The 22,093-nt window shown below is 37.1% G+C and overlaps 1 protein-coding gene across 9 annotated transcripts in view; it reads left to right on the forward strand.

Annotated features, from left to right (window-relative positions):
- PRKG1 (protein kinase cGMP-dependent 1) overlaps positions 1 to 22,093 on the forward strand; it is a 1,402,246-nt gene that overhangs the window by 1,189,831 nt on the left and 190,322 nt on the right. For all 9 annotated transcript variants that reach the window (XM_079899910.1, XM_079899911.1, XM_079899912.1 and 6 more), the window contains 2 exons: positions 7,388 to 7,465; positions 16,197 to 16,291. In XM_079899910.1, coding sequence (XP_079756036.1) covers positions 7,388 to 7,465; positions 16,197 to 16,291 — 173 coding nt within the window. The remainder of the gene's footprint in view (positions 1 to 7,387; positions 7,466 to 16,196; positions 16,292 to 22,093) is intronic.

Here is a 22,093-nt window from a genome sequence, read left to right on the forward strand (position 1 = left end):
TTCAATGCAATATATTTACATAGGAATGCAAGAGATTTCTGTGCACTAATTTTGTATCCTGCTGCTTTACCAAATTCATTGATAAGTTCTAGTAGTTTTCTGGTGGCATCTTTAGGATTCTCTATGTATAGTATCATATCACCTCCAAACAGTGACAGTTTTACTTCTTCCTTTCTGATTTGGATTCCTGTCATTTCTTTTTTTCTTCTCTGATTGCTGTGGTTAAAGCTTCCAAAACTATGTTGAATAAGAGTGGTGAGAGTGGGCAACCTTGTCTTGTTCCTGATTTTAGTGGAAATGGTTTCAGTTTTTCACCATTGAGAATGATGTTGGTTGTGGGTTTTTCATATATGGCCTTCGTTAGGTTGAGGAAAGTTCCCTCTATGCCTACTTTCTGGAGGGTTTTTTTATCATAAATGGGTGTTGAATTTTGTTGAAAGCTTTTTCTGCATCTATTGAGATGATCATATGTTTTTTTTTTTTTTAACATCTTTATTGGGGTATAATTGCTTTACAATGGTGTGTTAGTTTCTGCTTTATAACAAAGTGAATCAGTTATACATATACATATGTTCCCATATCTCTTCCCTCTTGCATCTCCCTCCCTCCCACCCTCCCTGTCCCACCCCTCCAGGCGGTCACAAAGCACCGAGCTGATCTCCCTGTGCTATGTGGTTGCTTCCCACTAGCTATCTACCTTACGTTTGATAGTGTATATATGTCCATGCCTCTCTCTTGCTTTGTCACAGCTTACCCTTCCCCCTCCCCATATCCTCAAGTCCATTCTCTAGTAGGTCTGCGTCTTTATTCCTGTCTTACCCCTAGGTTCTTCATGACATTTTTTTTCCCTTAAATTCCATATATATGTGTTAGCGTACAGTATTTGTCTTTCTCTTTCTGACTTACTTCACTCTGTATGACAGACTCTAGGTCTATCCACCTCATTACAAATAGCTCGATTTCGTTTCTTTTAATGGCTGAGTAATATTCCATTGTATATATGTGTGACAACTTCTTTATCCACTCATCTGTTGATGGACACTTAGGGGTTGTTTCCATGTCCTGGCTGTTGTAAATAGTGCTAAAATGAATATTGTGGTTCATGACTCTTTTTGAATTATGGTTTTCTCAGGGTATATGCCCAGTAGTGCGATTGCTTGGTCATATGGTAGTTCCTTTGTAGTTTTTTAAGGAACCTCCATACTGTTCTCCATAGTGGCTGTACCAATTCACATTCCCACCAGCAGTGAAGGAGTGTTCCCTTTTCTCCACACCCTCTCCAGCATTTATTGTTTGTAGATTTTTTGACTGGTGTGAGATGATATCTCATTGTAGTTTTGATTTGCATTTCTCTAATGATTAATGATTATAAGCACAGAAACCTGTACTTGTCAGAGTCTTTTCCATGAATTCCTTGAAGATGAAACCCTTTTATAGGAACATTTTTGCAAAAGCATCAGAGTACACCCAGAACTGTCTGTAAATGACAAAAGACTTAAAAATGACCACGGTTAAAGATTTGATGAAAGTTCATAATAATGCAATTGACAAGGAAATTTAGTTATTTCTGAGATATACATTTTAAAGTAGTAACTAGAATTATGACTTATAACATTATACCAGAACATATAAGATTTTTAGATATTTCATGGAATTAGACTCCACTCTTAATGGGAGAATCACAAAGTCCCCATGCAGGAGAGCTGGTGGAATGGAAGATATTTTGTGGCCGTTTTTGGGAAACACAACCTGTCAGGGAATCACAGCATCTCAAGGCTGAAAGCGTGCCTAAAATTGGCCCTCAGGCATCCTTGGACAGTCACCTCAATCTCCTTTGCAATGTTCTGGCCCATGCTCACCTAGCCTCCACTGGTGTGTGCTTGGTATGTGGTACCTCCTGGCCAGTGGGGCAGCCCCTTCCACTTTGGAGCTGCTTGGACCTGTACACATTTGCTTCTTCGGTTGAGGTGCCATCTGTAGTCCTTGGTTTTCTCCCCTAATTCTCATGTACTCTCTGTACTGTCGCCAGGGGCAGGTGCCTCTCTGTCCTTAACCACAGCTCAATGGAGACAGCTTCCATGGACTCTAAGTCCTCTCACAGCCTAGAATCCCGGCTTTACTAGCCCTTCCTCTGTATTCCACCCCCATCTCAGCCCTGATCCTTCAGAGACTGTTCAGGTTTGTCCATGAAGTAAATACCCTCTTGGGTGCCTCCCCAATCCCTCCTTTCTATTTTCCCACTGCCAGAGCTTTGATTTCATTTAAATGGTTTCTTTTCAGCCCTAGTGGGTGACCTTGATTAATGAGAACCATTGGGAATAATTCTATTCATCGTGCCAGACATTCATTTAAGAACAGGCATGCAACTCAGAGGAGACATAAAAGGATGATTGCTAGGGATTTCTGGGATTTCCTTTCCCTAGAAGGAATGGTAAGATGAGAAATTTGCCTTTTTTGCTTCTGACCCAGCTGTGATGACTGGAGCAGTGGCAGTCATCTTGGGAACCATAACGACCCATCCAGTGAGGATAAATGAAAGAGAGAAAGAACTTGAGTGTTTGGAGGATTTGTTGTACCAACAAATTGATCAGCCCTGAAATTGCTTAATTTCCGGACTTTTTTTTTACATGAGAGACTAAATATCCTTATAATTTAAACCATTTTTTCAATAAGTATTTAGTTCACAGATAGGCATTCTTATAGCTGCAAGGGGCACAGCGGGGAACAACATAAAAATCCCCCATAGGCTGACATTCGTGGCGGAGACAGCTGACAGGTGATTAAATGAATGATATGTTAAACGTGGGGCTGAAACACTTCACTCTTCCTGGCACTTCTGTCTGCCCAGAAGCTGACCTGAATGGGAAGGCTCCCTTGTCTCATGACTTCCAGCTGAGTTCGGCCAAGGGGTGCCCCAGCAGGAGACCAGAGGGTGGAGAAGAGAGAAGTCAGAGTATTTCTTCCTCTGCTCCCTCCAGACCAGGCAAGGGGTTTGGCAGTGGATGTTCCTTATCAGAAGCCACAGTTCCAGCTCCTGTTGAGCTTATATGTCACATGGCTCCACCTCTGAACAGGGTCCAGCAATCCTGCTCCCTGACACTTTACCTCCAACACTGCTTGATCCCCTAATCCTGCCCACACTCCCATCATTCGTCCTTCTTTGATCTCCTCCCTCTCCCAAGGGTGCAGTCTCTTCTGCCCGACAGATGTTGATGGTAAGTGCTACATAGAAAACTAATTCAAGGAGGGTCACAAGTACAGAAGAGAGGAACAGATTTAAAAGGCAGGCTGGGATAGGTCTCTGAGAAAGTGACACTTGAGTAAAGGTAGGAAGGAGTCATAAATACTTGGTGTGTAGGCACATTGCAGGCAGAGGGAGGAACCTGTGCAAAGGCCCTGAGGTGGGCCTGGGCCTGAATGTTCAAGAAATATCAAGGGAAGTGGTGTGAACAGAACAGACATGAGGGGAAGAGGGGTGGAAGGTGAGGTCAGTGAAGCAAAAGGACAGAAGCTGTTAGTGTGCTGAAGTCCCTATAGGACCCTGTACTTGTGTATTAGGGGCCCCTGCAGGGGTGTGAGCAGAGAAGGGACAGGCACTGACTGTGTGTTAACAGAATTGCCAGGCTGCTATGTGGGGAAAGCACTGAAGGGCCAGGCAGGAGCAGAGACTCCAGGTAGAAGGTGACTGCTTGGACCGGGCAAGAAAAGATGGTGGCCATAGCAGCAGACGTGAGGTGTGGTTGAGTTCTGGGCATTCTCTGAATGTGGAGCAGCCAGCATGCCAACAGAGCAGTTGTGGATAGAACTGTGAGATAGAAGGGTTAAAGACGACTTCAAGGTGTTTGGCCCAAGCACCTGGAAAGATGGAGCTGGTGTTGCTGATACTGGGAAGGCAGAGAAACAGGACTAGAAAAAGGATGCCAGGAGCTCCGTTCTATACACTTGAAGTTTGAGGTGTGTGCCAGACTGTTTTGGCAGTCCTCGATGCACCACATCTCCTGGGGTTCACATGTTTGTGCAGTCCCTTCCCCTTGTGCCTGGATTGGCCCAGGGACCTGCTTGAACCCACTGAATGCAGCATAAGTGATAGGGGGCCTGTTCCTGGCCTGGGTCTTGGGAAGGCCCGACACCTTCTGCTTTTGCAGCCTTGGAAGCCAGCTGCCGTGTAAGAAGTTGGCCCACTCCCAGACCACCATGATATGGAGGAGACTGGGCAGCCCCATAAAGAGGCTCCCGTGGGGGAAAAGCAGACATGGACAGTCCCAGCTGTGCCCCCAGCCAGCACCGGCATCAAGTGCCCACAAGCGTGAGGCATTACGCCTTGCAGTTATCCCAGCCGACAGCATGGGAAGCCAGAGAATCATCTAGTTAGCATACAGTCCCAAGAGAAATAATAAACTGCTCTTTCAAGTCTAAAAAAAAAGAAAGAAGAAAGATTTGGTGCATTCATTTTCAACTGGAGGCAAATAAATGGGACTAAAATATTACTATTATCACTAATAAACTCTAGGCTAGAGAATGTAGCTTAGGAGTGAAAGACAAACAGGCTTCCAAGCTGGATGCTGTTTGGGCCGACTTACTTGTCCTGTCACAGACGCCCAGACGGGCAGGACTTCACTATGCTAGGGAGAAGATTCCTCCCCTAGACAAGCAGCAGAGAATGCCAGCCCTCATCCGGAAGTGATGAGAGTCTGAGGTGAGCATATAGATTACTTCCAAATTTATCAGTCAGATAAATTACACTGTCTCCTCTGGTGCAGAGTGAGGAAAAGGGCAGAAAAAGGTCCTGAGTTTTACTAATTGAGCTCCATTCACAAAGTAAAAAACATCATGAGTGGGAAAGACGCTCCACCCTTCCCCCTCCCCTACTGCTATAGATTGTAGTTCTTCCCTTGTCAGTTTCATCTACTACCTGTGCTATCCAATACAATAGCTACTAGCCGTGTGTATTAAAACTTAAACTAATTTAAATTAAATACATTTAAAAATTCAGTTTCTCAGTCACGCTGGCCACATTTCAACTGTTCTGTAGCCACATGTGGCTAGTGGCTCCTGTGTCGGACAGTGCAGGTTTACATTAACTCTATCAAAGAAGGCTCTATGTGACAGTGCTAACATGAGATTTTTATCTTTTTCATCTTGTATCATCAGCGCCTGTAACCAGGCCTGACTCAGAGGCACTTAGAAATGTTTCTTGAATGAATATATGAAAATAGACTCTTGTGATTTTGTTTTTCAAACCTGCTTCCCAGTGTTGCATTCTAAGCAACAAGATATGAAAATGGAACACAGATATTTTGTTAAATAAGTCGGTTGAAGAATATGCATCATTTGATCTTATTTTTATTTAGAAATAATTGTTTGTATGCACATAGATATATATGTTTAAAAGCACAGGAAAAAGTCTTGAAAGATACACACCAGACTGCATTTACCATCTAATGGTTGAGATTGGGAAAGGGAAATGAGGAACTTTTTTACTTAAAAAACTTGTTATTAGGAAAATATATTACTTTAGAGTAAAAAAAAAAGTAACATTAGGTAGTATGTTAATTTTCTTGGTATATTAAGAAAATCATGGCTATTCTTTTTTTTTAACATCTTTATTGGAGTATAATTGCTTTACAATGTTGTGTTAGTTTCTGCTGTATAACAAAGTGAATCAGCTATACATATACATATATCCCTATATCCCCTCCCTCTTGTGCCTCCCTCCCACCCTCCCTATCCCACCCCTCTATGTGGTCACAAGGCACCGAGCTGATCTCCCTGTGCTATGCAGCTGCTTCCCACTAGCTAGCTATTTTACATTTGGTGGTGTATATATGTCAATGCCACTGTCTCACTTCATCCCAGTTTACCCTTCCCCTCCCCGTGTCCTCAAGTCCATTCTCTATGTCTGTATCTTTATTCCTGTCCTGCCCCTAGGTTCATCTGAGCCATTTACTTTTTAGGTTCCATATATGTTTGTTAGCATATGGTATTTGTTTTTCTCTTTCTGACTTAACTTCACTCTGTATGACAGACTCTAGGTCCATCCACCTCACTACAAATAACTCAATTCATTTCTTTTTATGGCTGAGTAATATTCCATTGTATATATGTGCCACATCATCTTTATCCATTCATCTGTCGATGGACACCTAGGTTGCTTCCATGTCCTGGCTATTGTAAATAGAGCTGCAGTGAACATTGTGGTACATGACTCTTTTTGAATTACGGTTTTCTCAGGGTATATGCCCACTAGTGGGATTGCTGGGTCATATGGGAGTTCTATTTTTAGTTTTTTAAGGAACCTCCATACTGTTCTCCGTAGTGGCTGTATCAATTTACATTCCCAGAAAATCATGGCTATTCTTAATATGAAATATTAATGAAAGGTAATTTTAAGAGTGAATAAAGTATTAAGAGTGTTGAGGTATAATGACAAATCACAGCCATTGGCCTGGTGAGTATTGTTTGCAAACCATGGAATCTGTTTCCTAAGGAGTGTACAGAGTAATGTTTTCTTTCCAAAACATGGCTTCCTTGCTAAACTGCCGAGAAAGATAGGGCCAGATGGCACAGTTCTCATTTTTCTGTTATACCTCCTGACCCAGCAATATACTTTCTCCCACCTCTCCTTATAGAAATTACTTTTCTTTATTGCAGGAGCAGCCTTTACCCTGGGAATGTACCTAGTCACTGTGCCCGAATCAGAATACTGACACACTGACTGTGATCATCTTCTTGCTTTACTTTGCCTTACTTTGCCCCTTGTTTGGTGGTTTATGAGCTCACAGATGCTGGACCAGAATTCAGTACATAAAATAAAGACATTCTGTTTGACAAGGCCAAACCTAAATTGCTGCAGCAGGACATTAAAGCCTGAAGCAGTGCCTTAGAAAGGAACTAGCGCCATCTAACCCACACCAAAAGTCAACTTGGTTTCAAAATGAAGATCTTTAGAAATGCTACATGCCATAGTACTTTCTCAGCCTTTTTTTTTTTTCTGTCACTACAGGAATACTAAAACCGAATGAGAATGACAGATAATACAGAAAGACGTGTTTAATGATCAGTTCTGCTGTTTTATTTCATGCTCAGTTGATGGGAGAAAAGAATATTTTCATCCAGCTGTTAAAATGAATGAATTTAAAGATATGAATATAATCACCCAGAAAAATGGCACTAACAAAATAGTTTTTAAAGTGAGGAGGATAGATTTCTTTGTAATTATTGTCTTCACTGACTATTATTTATTTTTAAATAATGATGGATTCTAAGCTCGGGTACACCACCATGAGGGTGATTCCATCCCTTAGGAGCTAATATTTGAAGAGGTTGAGCTGTTTAGTAAATTACTTCTTTCTTAATGTTTCTTTCTGTTACTGTTTCTGTTTTTTAGACCCACTATGAAAATGGGGAATATATCATCAGGCAAGGTGCAAGAGGGGACACCTTCTTTATCATCAGCAAAGGAAAGGTAAGCCCTGGTAGCATGAGAGGGAGATGCACAAGGGGGGCCTGGGGTTCATCAGCTACCTGTGGAGGAGCACGTGTGCAGGGTGTTGAGCTGTTTGAGGTTTTTTTCTTTTCTGAAACTGATAAAGAAATATTTGAGAATGTATCTCCTGAAAATGCGGAAGAAGAAAGAAAAAGTATAACTTGGAAGACCAGCGAACAGCCTTTGTTCTAGAGTATAATAATCATGATGCTAGATGCCACTGGTATGTCTGCATAAATGGAAAATTTTCCATAATAATTAAAAAAGAGAAGACTAAGGTTGCTTAAAAAAATCTTTAACAGGAAAAAAGAATCCATCCAGTCATTAGGAGCAGTAATATTGTAATAATTAAATATCTGGACTTTCAAATCAGATGGCCCAAGTTTGAATCCAGCTATGAAACTTCCTAGTTTTAGTACTCCCTAGGCGAGTTATTTAACTCTCTGAGGCCAATCAGGAAGTAAATATATTCATGTTTCATTGTATCTTCATAAATAAATATTTAATGGATACTAAGAAATTATTAGAAGTGGTTAAGTATAGGGGAAGGGGTAAATATAGGGTAGACAGGGACATAAATAAAAAATCATAATTTATTCCTTACATATTTTTAATATTATAAATAATAATTTAAAAAAACCCAAATATGAAATTGAGAGAATTGGAAAATGAAGACATGTAGATTAATACTTTAATATTATATTGCTAAAAAATACCTTAAATTCCTTTCAACAGTAAAGTCTTAATCATTTTTGCTTTTAAGTGTCATTTCACTATGTGCAATGTATTTGAACTTATTTTGCTTTACAGTAAGTGATCCTTAAAAAGAAGTTATAAGTACTAAGTAAAGTAAAACACGGGAAGGAAATGCAGGTACAAGGGGATTTATATGGCAGTTTTCACTTTTATAATTATCACTTTAAAAAATAAGTAAATTTATTTCTTCTAATTTAACAAATATGACTGACTTTATGGCTCACGTAAAATAGGCAAGAGAGATTAACAGAGCCACAGTGAACAGGATATGTTGAAAGATTATAGATTTTGTTGGGTCACATTTTAGAGAATTCTCTTTGGACTAGTTGTGAATTTTAAATGTGCATATGTCAATGTTTACACCGGTGGCATATCCCACTAAAGGGAAGAAAATAATATTTTTACTTTTTCATACCTATTCTTTTGACTGATATCAGAAAACCTGGGATAGAAATAGAAGTCAAGGGACTGGCTTCCTAAAAAGCAACATGAAATGACATCTGACCAGTTATGGGTAAAATTATACCTTGTATTTTCCAATGTTAGAGGATAAGAAATGTTAAGATTTTGAGGTTTATATATAATTTGTTAGAGCTTACCATTTATTGCTTTGTTCTTAATATCAATGGAAGAATCAGGGAAAACTGAAAATTCTAATAGATGTAAATTATTTGATTGGTCACAGGGGGGCTTTTTGCCCTGGCAATCCTAGATTTATTTTTTTATATTATATTGCTAATTCTTTGCTCTCATGGAATGATATGTTTATCGATTAAGATGAATTTCTGACAGGCTTTTGTGGCTACCAAACTACTGAAAATTCCAGCACTGCCTAAAAAGTTGTGGTTTGTAACCAGTTTCAGCTGAACACAGGAGCATTAGTGGTGCTATTTTATGAGTTTTGTAATATGTATACATAGAAATAGCATGGATATTACACCAGAGGAACTCTTTCCCTTGGCAGTATTTCAGACCACTGTAGGAATTCTGGGAGAGAAGTAGTAAGAATATATTGGAATTTTTTGACACATCCAAGATTTTTTTTTTAAACCAGGCATAGATTTTTCCTAACCTTCTTTTTCAGGTCATACAACTTAGCTGCCATGATTCTTAATTATACTAATTATATAATAATCTATGATTGATTTAGTATGTTAATTATATGAATTCTAACATTAATGTATTGGAGTTACTATATAAGTTTTAAGAAGCAGAAGGTGAACACACTTAAGTCCCAATAGGAAGGAATAGAAAATGATAAGAGAATGAGAGTAGGTTCAGGTGAGCAGGCAAATAAGTTGTAGAATTGAAATTTTCTAAAATTATGTGTGTTGTTTTAGGTGTACAGATGTCACCTTGTTTTCATGTACATTTAAGAATTTATAAAGGATACTCTGACAAAGATATTTTCTTTGTTACCACCAACCTGGCTTTTCCTTAGAAAATGTGAGACACAGACACACAACAGGGGCTGTACAAGTACAGATGGATTTCCCCTTGTTCAAGTTCATTTATTTAAGAGTAAAACAGTTTTTATTTTTCTATAAAGCACATTCACGCAAAGAGAAAAGCATTATAAAATAAACTTGGAAATATTTGTTTTTTCCCCATTAAACCTATACAAACTGATTTTTCTAAAACTTGGACAGAATGCTTCAGTGATGTCTAGAGTACCTAGTTCTGCCTCAGGTAGAAGCTGAGTTAGTTCTTTATACTTTAATCAGTCCATTCCAATTGCCTGGAAGCCTGACTTGTTCCCCCCAATAGTGAACCATAAAGCACTCAAGGATTCATAATTAAGCATGAAAAAGATCTCTGATAAAACTTGATGCCTATGTCCCTCTAGTTGTGTTGCATCAAAAAAAAAATGCCTCCATAAATAAGTGGAACCAAAATTGAACAGGATTGGTCGACAAAATTTCAGAGTTTCAGTAATAATTCAAAAGCATTTTGATTTTCTGATTCTATTTAACTTATCTTGTATGCTACATTTTGATTTTCTGATTCTATTTAACTTATCTTGTATGCTACCATTAGAAAAAAATATTTCAAAAATTCTTGTTCATTAAATGCCACTTAAAACCACATGGCTTTGCTTAGAATTCACAAGGGCTTAAGCATGTTGGTTAAACAAATGGGCTTAACACAATATTCAGTGTTGCTGAATATGGGAAGTATGCTCTTATGGAAATTTTGTTTGTGTGTGACATCATATATATATATATATATATATATATATATATATATATATATATATAAAATATCAGAGTGAAACATGAATCATTTCATTTCAAGAACGAACGTGCACATTATCCCCACTTCTGTTCACTGTGTAACTAAACACCCCAACCATTGCAGTAAGTCAAGAAAAAGATGTTTGGAAATGAAGAAATAAACAGTAATTATTTACAGGTAGTGTGATTTTAGTTTGAGTTTTTTATGTAGACAGATAAATTATTAAAATTAATATAAGCTTAGCTGGATCAGCATTGTTCAGTACTTTTTCCTCTGTTGATGGAACTATTCTATATCTTCACAACCTAACATGGTAGCCATTAGTCTCAAGTCACTAAATTAAAATTAACTAAATTAAATTAAACAAAATATTCAGGTTCTTAGTAGCCACATCCTGTCAGAATGGCTATTATCAAAATGTCTACAAATAACAAATGCTCACAAGGAGACAAGGGAACCCTTGTACACTGTTGATTGGAGTATAAATTAGTGCAACCACTGTGGAAAACAGTATGGAGGTTCAAAAAACTAAAAATAGAACTACCGTATGAAAGCAATTCTACTCCTGGGTATATATCCGAAAAAAACCAAAACATTAATTCACAAAGATATATGCACCCCAATGTTCATAGCAGAATTACTTATAATTGCCGAGACATGTAAACAACCTAAGTGTTCATCAACAGATGAATGGATAAAGAAGATGTATTGTGTGTGTATATATATATTTATGTACACACACACACACACACACAATGGAATACTACTCAGCCATAAAAAGAATGAAATTTTGCCATAAGTCAGACAGAGAAAGATAAATACTGTATGATATCATATGTGGAATCTAAAAAATACAACAAGCTAGTGAATGTAACAAAAAAGAAGCAGACTCACAGATATAGAGAACAAGCTAGTAGTTACAAGTCAGGGGTGGGCAATGTAGGGGAGGGGGAGTAGGAGGTACAAACCATTGGGTGTAAGATAGGCTGAAGGATGTATCGTACAACACAGGGAATATAGCCAGTGTTTTGTAATAACTGTAAATGGAAAGTAACCTTTAAAAATTGTATAAGAAATTTTTAAATGATAAAGAAAAAAGGACACTAGAATGAAGAGCAAAGACAAAAATGGCTAAAACATTTGAAAGGAAGAAGAATATATTGGTGAGAATTACTTCAGTAGATATAAAGATTTATTATAAGGTAAAGAAGGAAATGTCTTAATTCTACTAAGAACTAGATAAATATATCAGAATAAGAGAATAGTGAGCTCAAATAAAGGTCCAAGATCTATGGGAACTTGAGTTAGGACAGCATGGGCAATACATATTCCAAAACAATTAGTTATCCATAGGGAGATATATGAACTTGGATCCTGACCTCACACTGTACAAATAAGGTCAATTCCAGACCTAAATGCAAAAGAAAAAATTAGAAAAAAAATCAAAAGACAATTAGGAGAATACTTCTGTCATGTTGGGATACGAAAAATTTTATTAAATGAGAATTTTAAAGTACAAACAATAAGCGATAATGTGGTTACATATGATTACATTGAAATTAATAGCTTTGGCAAGACATCATAAATACAGTGAAAAGCTAAACTACCGTCTTATGAATCAATAAAAAAATGACAATTAATTCAATAGAAAAATAGGCAAAAAAGTCACAAAAAAGAAATACAACTGACCCATAAAATAATATGAAAAATACCCTACTTTTATTAATAATCAGAGAAATGCCATATGATATTGACCTTTTTGGCAAAAAATCAAAGTCTGACAATATCAAGTGTTGATGACAATATAGTATAATATGAACTTTCATCCACCGATGGTAGAAATATAACTTGGTGTGACATCTTTGTACCAAGACTGAGTCAATACCTAGTAAAATTGAAGATGCGTATACTTTATAACCTTGGTTTTTATTTGTAAGTTTTGATCCTAGAGAAACACCCATGGACACCACAAAACATGCAAAAATGTTCATAAGTAATGTTAATAGCACAACAGACTAGTATATAACAACAATAAACCTGGAGGAAGCCCACATTTACATATAGAGAAGAATCAATGAACTATATAATATTCATATAATGGCATATTATACAAACAGGAAATGAACTACAGCTACATATATTAACATGGATGAATTGGATAAATCTCAAATACAATGCTGATCAAAAGAAACAAGTTGAAGGATATGTGTGGTATGATATTATTTATATAAAGTTTAAAACCAGGAAAATATATGGTATTTATGCATGGAATGAGGTGCATGTGAGTGCATGTACACACACTCATTAAAGTAGAAGTACCAGAAAGAGAAGCACGAACATAAGATTCACCAGAGATGTTTGGGGGGACAGAAGTGGACACATGGTGAGAGAGATTCTAATTCATTCCTGTGTTGCACAAAAGGTTCAGTTGTCAAACCAGACTCAGGGGAGTCATAGGTCTGAGCCACCCTGAATTTAAGTAATGACTAAAGGAATGCAGGCAAACGTCAAGCTCAGAAAAATATTCTTTCCCTGTACATGCCCCAAACTATCAGATACAGCTCCTAAAAGTGTTTTTCTACATTAGGGAACATTTGTGTTTTTTTTTTTTTTTTTTTTTTTGGAATAACAGGGCAATTTTTGAGCAATGTGTGTAGAACATTGTTTGAAAAGGGAGATGCTTTGATACAACCCTATTCTCCAGCTGGGTCTGCCCCACAAATCTCTGATTTCCATGTTTCTTTACAACAAACATCGCTTTGTTTATAAAACCTGTTGAATCTGTACTAAAACATTTTATTTGTTTTTGAATTATTTTTGGTTAAACATGTTGGTTGAGCACATTGATATTGTTTATTGAAGATTTTGGTTTTAAAGATTAATTTTATGTGTCCCATTTAAAATACCTAATTTCTATTTTGATTCTTAATTTAAAAAATTATGTATATATATATAATTTTAAAAATAGTTCCAAATCTTGAAATTACAATACCATGCATATATTTTATAGAAAAATTAATATATAGACAAGTAAAAGGATTATAAAAATAAACACCTTCTCTTTTATTTACCTGGAACTAAAAGTAGTTAAAGTTCTAAATAGCATTTTATGTCAACAAGAGCAATGGTAGTGATTTGGGATAACTGCAATCAAATGCATGGAATTTCTGAAGTAGGAAGTGAGAGAAATGGAACAAAGGGGAAAATAAGGAAAAAAGAACCAACTTTGGGGGGCACTCAGAATTAAGAGGATGCTTTTCATTGACGTTCTCATTTAATTCACACATAGAGCACAAGTACATCCATATGAGATAGCCCGCCCATTTTTCAGGCAAGGTGGTGGGGTAATGGGTTCAAATAGACTAAATATTACCTTTAAGGCTCCATAGCTCGTTCCCTTCCACAGCATTGTGGATCATAAAGTACTTTATGGTGTAGGTGAAAAGACTATGTATACAGGTCAAGGTTAGAGAAGCTATATCTGTATATATAACTTTTTCTACCTTGAATTTTCTTTTTTAGAATTAAAGATGCAAATGTCCATGACTGGTGTCTGTGCATATTTAGAATGATTCATTATATATATAAAGAAAAACTGTGGAAACTACAACTTTAAAGGAGAACTTTTATTCTTGCTCTTTGAGCTGCTTGTTTTTTCACATATATGAACTATAGGAGATAGATTTTTCCTCATATTTATCATATAAGCAGAATGTGATTTATTCCATAGGTGACCCGCTTTTTGTGTCTCTTACTGCATTTCAGTAACATATTTTTTAAGAACATTTCAAAACCCACCCAATTTCTCCATGGCTTACGTAAATCTGCCATTTTGAGTTTATAATCTTTTTTGTTACCCAAATGGCAAATGTACAGTTATTTGTATCCCTATATCTAATTTGAATTAATGAGCTTAACTTATAGTTAAGTTAATCATTGACTTTTTTTCATCAGCCAGGAGGACTGACAGAAGTAATTTTGTTGAGTTGTCTCATTGTGCAGATAAGAAAACTGAGATTCAGAAATGAAACAGTGTATCAGTGTTTGTCAAAGGTTGGTCTGTAGAACATTTGCATCTAAATCACCCACATTAATCTTTTGAAATGCAGGTTTCCAAAACCAATTCAATCAAAACCTCAGGAATAAGAGTTAAGTAACCTTTATTTTAAACAAGACTGCACTCCCCCTCTCCCCACCACACACACACACACACACACACACACACACACACACACACACACACACACACACACACACACACACACACACACAGTTTGAGAACCACTGGGCTAGTATATTTCCATTCACATCTGTGAAAGCCTCATCAGTATGCATATGAGTACCTCTCTTATATAGCTCAGTGGTTAAGCGTTAAAAACTGCATTTCCATGCTTTTGAAACACCATGTGGAGGAGTAATCAAATGGGTCAGTGGAGAGTAATAATTGAATTCCCTCCACCTTGCATAGACCTTTTTAATACTTATAAAAATTCTGGTCTTTGACATCCAGTCTCTAAATTCAGAAACCTGAAGCATAGTATTTTAAAATGTGTTTAAGTGTCTGGCATTGTCTCAAGAAATTAGTTTTTCTATTTCATTACATTTTCCAGGTAGGTGAATTTTAACTATTTAAACTTTTTAAATGACACGTAGCTAGTATTATATTTGTAGAACTTTAGGGGGAAGTGAATTAACACAAAGGTACAATTTACTACATTTATGTCTTCATTCAACAAATACATTATTACTTGCTTTCAATGGACTATCACCCAACTCCCAAGTCCTATATGGGCGGAGATATCTTGTTAGTAATGAAGCTCTTCTGTTCGTGCAGTTTACTACTCTTTATTGAGTACTTACTATAAATTACAGAGAATATCAAAGAAATGCCCATTTCTTTGAAGAGCATACTGTTCATTATGGTAAAATAAAGACACATATGTAATTTATATATCTTCAAAAAAAGAACTCCTGCTGAATGAAACATACGGATCATGAGGACAGTAGTCAGGTAGAGACCTGCAGGAAGTCTTCATGGAAATGTGACTGGCCTTTGAATGAAGGCTGGCTTCTTCTTGGCAAAGAGATAGGCATGTCCTAGTGAAACTGGGATGTACATGTAGAGAGGTGTATAGAAAGATGTTAAGTGAAGCCAAAAAATGGAGACAGTATAAACGTCCATCTGCAAGGAAATTGATAAATATAGGATGAAAGAAGACACTAAAACATTAAAATGAATGAACTAGATTTATATATAATAGCATGGAATAAATAAAATAATGATAAGAGAAAAAATGTAAGTCGCAGAATAATTCATACTGTATTATGCTATTCATATATTTTTAAAACACATGCATATAAACACATAAAAAAAGACTGGAGGAACACTACTAAATCCATCATAGTGATTGCCTCATAGAAAGTTGGAAGTGGGAATAGAGTTGAAGATTTGAGTGAAATTCAAATTTCTGAATAATTTATTATTCCTTGACAACAACTTGAAAGCATAACAAAATACATGGAGATTACTTCTTGGGGTGCATGTGAAGTTGCGATATTATTCTTTGTCCCCTTTAGTGGTAATGTACTTTTTCTCTTCATGAAAATAAGTTTAAAAAAAAAAAGAAAGAAGAAATGGAACGAACATCATTAATCAGTGTTTATTTGATCATCCAGTGTGTATGCCGTGGATACAGGCTTTCATTGTTTCTCTTTCTAGGTAAATGTCACTCGTGAAGACTCACCAAGTGAAGACCCAGTCTTTCTTAGAACCTTAGGAAAAGGAGATTGGTTTGGAGAGAAAGCGTTGCAGGGGTAAGTCGATCACATGTTACAAAGATTTTGGTTGAATGCTACATAAATTTGTCTTACATATTAAGCTTCTAGCACAATACGGCGTTTAGTGCTTATTCTACCGTCCGACACAGACCCTTGACGATCAATTTTATTTATTTCCAGCTGGACTTAGAATCTATTTGGGTAGGCTGTGGAATTGAGCGGTTAACATCTGTAATCAATCATTTTATATAATTTTATATCAATAGGAAAAATTCTCCTTAATTATAATCTCTACAAAGACTCTAAAAGAGAGGGAGAAGTCTCTCCTAAGTTTATTTTGTACGACAGTTTTACTCGGAATCATAGGAAGATGATTGGCTGAGAATTTTGACGTCTCCAAACCTGATTGTACAAACAATACATCAAAAGGCAATGAAGCCTTTCTGGGATTCACCTCTGGGTGGCGGTTTTCATCACTAGCTACGGTAGTGGAGGTGGAAGATGAGGTGCAGGTGAAGGTAAATCACATCCAGCTTCGCTGTGGGTGAGCTCAAAAGGCATTTTACATACCATTTGTACTTTAATCTTTCTCTCTTGATTATTATATATGTAGAGGATTCTGGAGAATAACATCACCTGATTTCATTGGTCCAAGATTAGATGCCTCTGTGGAAAATGTCATTTCCAGCAGAGCCTAAGAACCAGAAACATTTCAGTCATTTCTGATTGAGATCACAAGTGGAACACCAGAAAATAAAACGTAATTGAGAATTGACAGATTTTCTTTTGTAGCTTATTGTCAGTGAATTTTGGTGCTAACTAAAGAAAGATTTAGAGTGAAAACACCTTCCCAGAATGTGTCCCAGGAAGTGAACTTGGGGATATGGTTTATAGAAAAGTTACTAAATTTTGCTCTGATATCAAAATTTAAGTTAATGGTATTACATCTAGATTGAATTCATTCTAGCATATGGTTATTCTTGTGAACTGTCTGGTGCCAAATCTCTCTTTTGCACATATTCAGTCCTCTTCACTGGCCTTCTCTTCACCCCACCCTCACCATTTTCCATCATACCTACCCCCCAACCTCCCTCCATCCCTCTTTCTCATGCCCTTTATGCTTATCTTCTCACCACTCAACCTGGCTTTATCAGCCTACTCTATGTGTGCCCTCTTAAACATCACCAGGGATTTGCTACTTACATCATAGAATTGTCTTTCTTTTCTGTCTTCATTTAACATCACTGCTCAGCACTGTTGACCACCCTTCCTTCTTTAGAATCCCCATCCTTTGAGACCCTTGCAATTATTAGCGAATTGTTAGCACTTTTTAGAATTTCTTATTTCATTTCCTAAAATTCACCATTGTTTTATCCTCAGCTCTATCACATACATCTTGGTACACATCCAGATCTATGTCTGCCTATTATCTTGATGCAAAGAAATCCCAAATACTTATATGCTGATTTGAGCTCAGTATCTGGCACTTTTGAAATCAACGTGTATTTGTTGAATGAACAAATGAGTGAGTGAACAAATGAAGCTCCCTGATTATCCCCAATCTTGCAATTGATCACTTTCATGACTTGAGTTAGTTTGATGGTGCATAAGGGCTTATGAACTCACCTGACTACAGGGGGCAGGCTGGTAATGTATTGGGTTGGCCAGAATGTTCAGGTTTTTCCATAACGTTACAGAAAAACCCAAAAGAACTTCTTGGCCAACCCAATGTCAATGAGTAAAAATAAGGTGAGTAAAACTGGTGGCAAACTAGAAAGACTTATACAATTAAGCACATCAATTACTGAGCTCCAGCTCATTGCTATGCTGTTGTTTTTTTTTTGTTTTTAAGAAACAAAGAAAAAACTGGGTTCTGAAAAAGATATGTGATTTTGTAACTTGATTTAAAAAAAAAAAGCTCTGCTAGAAAACACTTCTGCACACGATTTTACCTGTGAGCTGCCATTTTGTGATTTATATCAATAGATGTGCCTCTTTAAAACTCTGTAACTAGATTCCAACAAAGGAAGCCTGTTAGTTTTAGCCTTGTTATTTGCTTGTTTTGATTATTTTTTGACATTTTAATGTTTTGCTGTTCTAGTCACTAACCTGTTTTTCACTGTGTGTCTCTGTGTTCTTTTTTTGATCTTTTCTTTGAATTTCAATGTTTCACACAAGAAATTCTGACTTTTCACAAATCAGATTGATTTGTTTCACTTGTTTCCCTACAAATAACTTAAAAATGTATGTAGCTTTACGATATAAAGTCTTTTGAGCAACCATGTATATCCTTGTGAGTAATAGCTATGCTTCCTTGGACCTTACGATTTTTATCCTTGGAAGACAAATTTTATAGTCAGCATTCTCTGTGTGGACATAACACGGCATTTCAGATTGTTGTTTTCTCACAAATAAAATTTATATGTACTGGGAATTTTTGTTTTATTTTCCTGAGGATGTTCAGCAGATCATTAAAATATTGACAGATTGATAATATTGAAATCAATCCTTGACCATTCTTTTTAAATTTGAGGGTGCGTAATACTAGTATTGATTAAACACACACAGTATATAATTGAATGACAGCTGAAATGTGACCTCAGTAACCAAACTCCAGAACTCCACTATGTAGTTCTGCCTCTAGAATTAACAAGATTCATTTCCTTGTTGGAAGGAGATGGTAGTCATAAATCTAACTATCCTATAAATAAATCTACATTATTAACATTCACTAACCAATAGCATCTCATTACTAGAAAAATTTGGTTTATTTATTGCTTTCAATTTTTTTGGTTGACATGAAACGAATTATTCAGTATTGTTGGCTTAAGCATTCTTTTTTTGCTGTGATAATGGTTTTTCCACACCAGAGAGAGGGCAAAATGTTTTACTCTTTTCAGAAGTACTCCTTTATATACAGGAAAACTAAAGTTGTGTTTAGGGAATTTACTTCAGGTTTAATCCAATAATTCATGAGTCAATCCATCTACACTCTAACATACCATTTCTTCAAGAGCTCTACCTGACTTGACACCATGTAGAATTCATATTGGCGTCAGATAATGTCAAATTCTAAGCCAAATACACACCTCGCATCTGTAGTAATGGGAAATATATAAGCCCAAGTTGAACCTGAGAGAGATGGGATTGAGCTCCCACTTGCTCCCTCCCCCTTCCCCTAGTGTTTGAGTCTTTAGCACAGCATATGGTTAAGAGTTCCAGCACAGAAGTCAGACTGCCTAGGTTGGGATCTACTCTGTAATTTACAGATTATGAGCCCCTGAGAGGCTCTCCTTTGATCTGAATGGAGATGATGATTGTACCTAACTTTTTGGGCTGTTGTGAGGAATAATCAAGGGGATACTTACAAAGCATTCAGGTGAGTACCTAGAATTTAGATTAGTGCTCAAAAACGTTAGCTGCTATCATCACCACCACCATCATGTTTATTTTTATCTATCATCATCCCCATTCCCAAGACTGTTCTGCTACTTATTGACTACAGTTTAGAGCACCTGGTGTAATTGACATAGCATTAAATTTTGAATTATCCACTCACTAAGCCAGCCAGTTAATCTCTCTGGGTCTGTTACTGAATTTGTAAACTGACCCAGTTGAAGTAGATGATCTCTAAGTTTCCTTAGGTCACGTGCCAAATGCAGCCCTGGGCCACCCTGTTGAATGGTAGCATTTGATAGCAGACCTCTGTCAGCAGGGCCCCTCCCTCCAGGAATTATCCCAGCTGTTGTCTATCATTCTGAACACCATGGCCACATGTTAGGCCCTTCCTTGTTAATGCAAAAATGAATAAGCCGAGTCAGTTTAACAGAGTTTGGTATTAGAAGTCTATATTTCCATAGTTTCTCCTCTCATGGACTGTGATCTGGGCAAGTTAATTAACATTTTTTAACCTGTTTATTTTTTTTAATTAGTAAAATGATAGCACATAAAATCCTATAACAAATACTGGATACAACATTTTAATATGTTGCAATATTTGAATCTTATTAATACTCATTTATTTATTTGGAAATCAAATATTATAGATACAATTCAAGCCTCTTTTTTATCCTCCCCAAGTACTTTCTGTCCCTCCCACTATCACCATCCTGTCCCTGTACCATAAAGATAGGAAAGAAAGAATTCAGATCTCAGTTGCAAGGCTTGGGTTTCTGTTTCTCTCAGGGAGAACCTCTGTGATGCTTACCTGGGACAATATAGAGAGTTATTTCCAAAACTTGTGTTTTGTGTGAAGAAATACTCTAGGACTTATAAACGGCTCCGTCCCAGCTGCTTTTTTTTTTTAACATCTTTTTTTGAGTATAACTGCTTTACAATGGTGTGTTAGTTTCTGCTTTATAACAAAGTGAATCAGCTATACATATATGTATAGAGGACACAATTCAATCCCCTCCCTCTTGTGTCTCCCTCCCACCCTTCCTATCCCACCCCTCTAGGTGGGCACAAAGCACCTAGCTGATCTCCCTGTGCTATGCGGCTGCTTCCCACTAGCTATCTGTTTTACACTTGGTAGTATATATAAGTCCATGCCACTCTCTCACTTCGTCCCAGCTTGCCCTTCCCCCTCCCCGTCCCCTCAAGTCCATGCTCTACATTCTGTGTCTTTACTCCTGTCCTGCCCCTACGTTAAAAAAAAAAAAAAAAAAAAAGGTTCTGAAGAACCTGGGGACAGGCCAGCTGCTGTCTTGATAGGGTCATAGCAGGACTTGTTCACCCGCCCTTCATGAGCTCTCCTGCCAAGCTCCAGCTCATTTCTCTAACCTTAGGACTCCTCTCTATTTCTTGCACCTGAGACTTTTAGGGTTTTTCTTCTTTTGTTTCTTTGTCTTTTGTAGTGAGGATTATAATTAATATGGTTTTAGTGAAGATTATTCTTATGAGGATTATAATGGATTATCTATGTAAAATGTAACAGAATGTCTAGTGGGATTTTTTCCCTGTTGTCCTGGATTTATGGCTAAGGTCCAAAGCCCAAAATCTGTCAGTACTTAGGGCCAGCTTCTTTTTACACAACTGACCGGGAAGAGCTAGAATTGCTTTATTAGTATCCCTCCTTCATCCATAAGATGGGACAAGTAGGGACATCTGAGGTTGGTCTGTTGAGGAGAGCAGTGTTCTCAAAAGAAGTAGTTCCCTCAATTCTCTGGTCTCAGCTTGCTTCCTTGCTGAGGATTTACAGATAAACAGGAAATTAAAATAAAGAGTGCTAAATGATATTATGGGAGAATCATGAAGTGTCATAGCATCATTATTATATCTATATGTCGTCCCAAAACTTTTTCCTGAATTCCAGACCCAGTTTCCTGTTAGGCAAGTCCACTTAGACATCACTTAGTTACTTCAAATGGCGCTAAGACAAAGCTAAATTTATTTTTCTCTCTACCCCCAGCCAAGTGTCTTCCTTTCAAGTGATCCCTATGGCACTAAATGTTTCTCAAACCAGACATTTGGAAATTATCTGAGTCTTTTCTTTCCTAAAATTCCCTAATCGCTGATAACTAATCCTATGGATTCTACCTTCTAAATAACTCTCAGCATCGCCTATGTCTTGCCATTCTCACTGCCACTGTTCTGATTAGTTCTGATTAATGCTCTGTCTTCTGGATTTCACTGTTGGTCCTTCTAATTGGTCATTCTGTGTCCAGTCTTGCTCACCTCTCACCCATTCCACACACTATGATAAGTTCACGGTATTAGTTTCTAGGTGGCCATGATAAATTATCACAAACTGAGTGTCTTAAAACAACAGAAATTATTGTGAAATAACTCTGCAGACTAGAAGTTCAAACTCAGGGTGTCACCGTGGCCATGTGTCCT

The sequence above is a fragment of the Stenella coeruleoalba genome (assembly GCF_951394435.1).
Source record: "Stenella coeruleoalba genome assembly, chromosome: 16".
Taxonomy (NCBI): domain Eukaryota; kingdom Metazoa; phylum Chordata; class Mammalia; order Artiodactyla; family Delphinidae; genus Stenella; species Stenella coeruleoalba.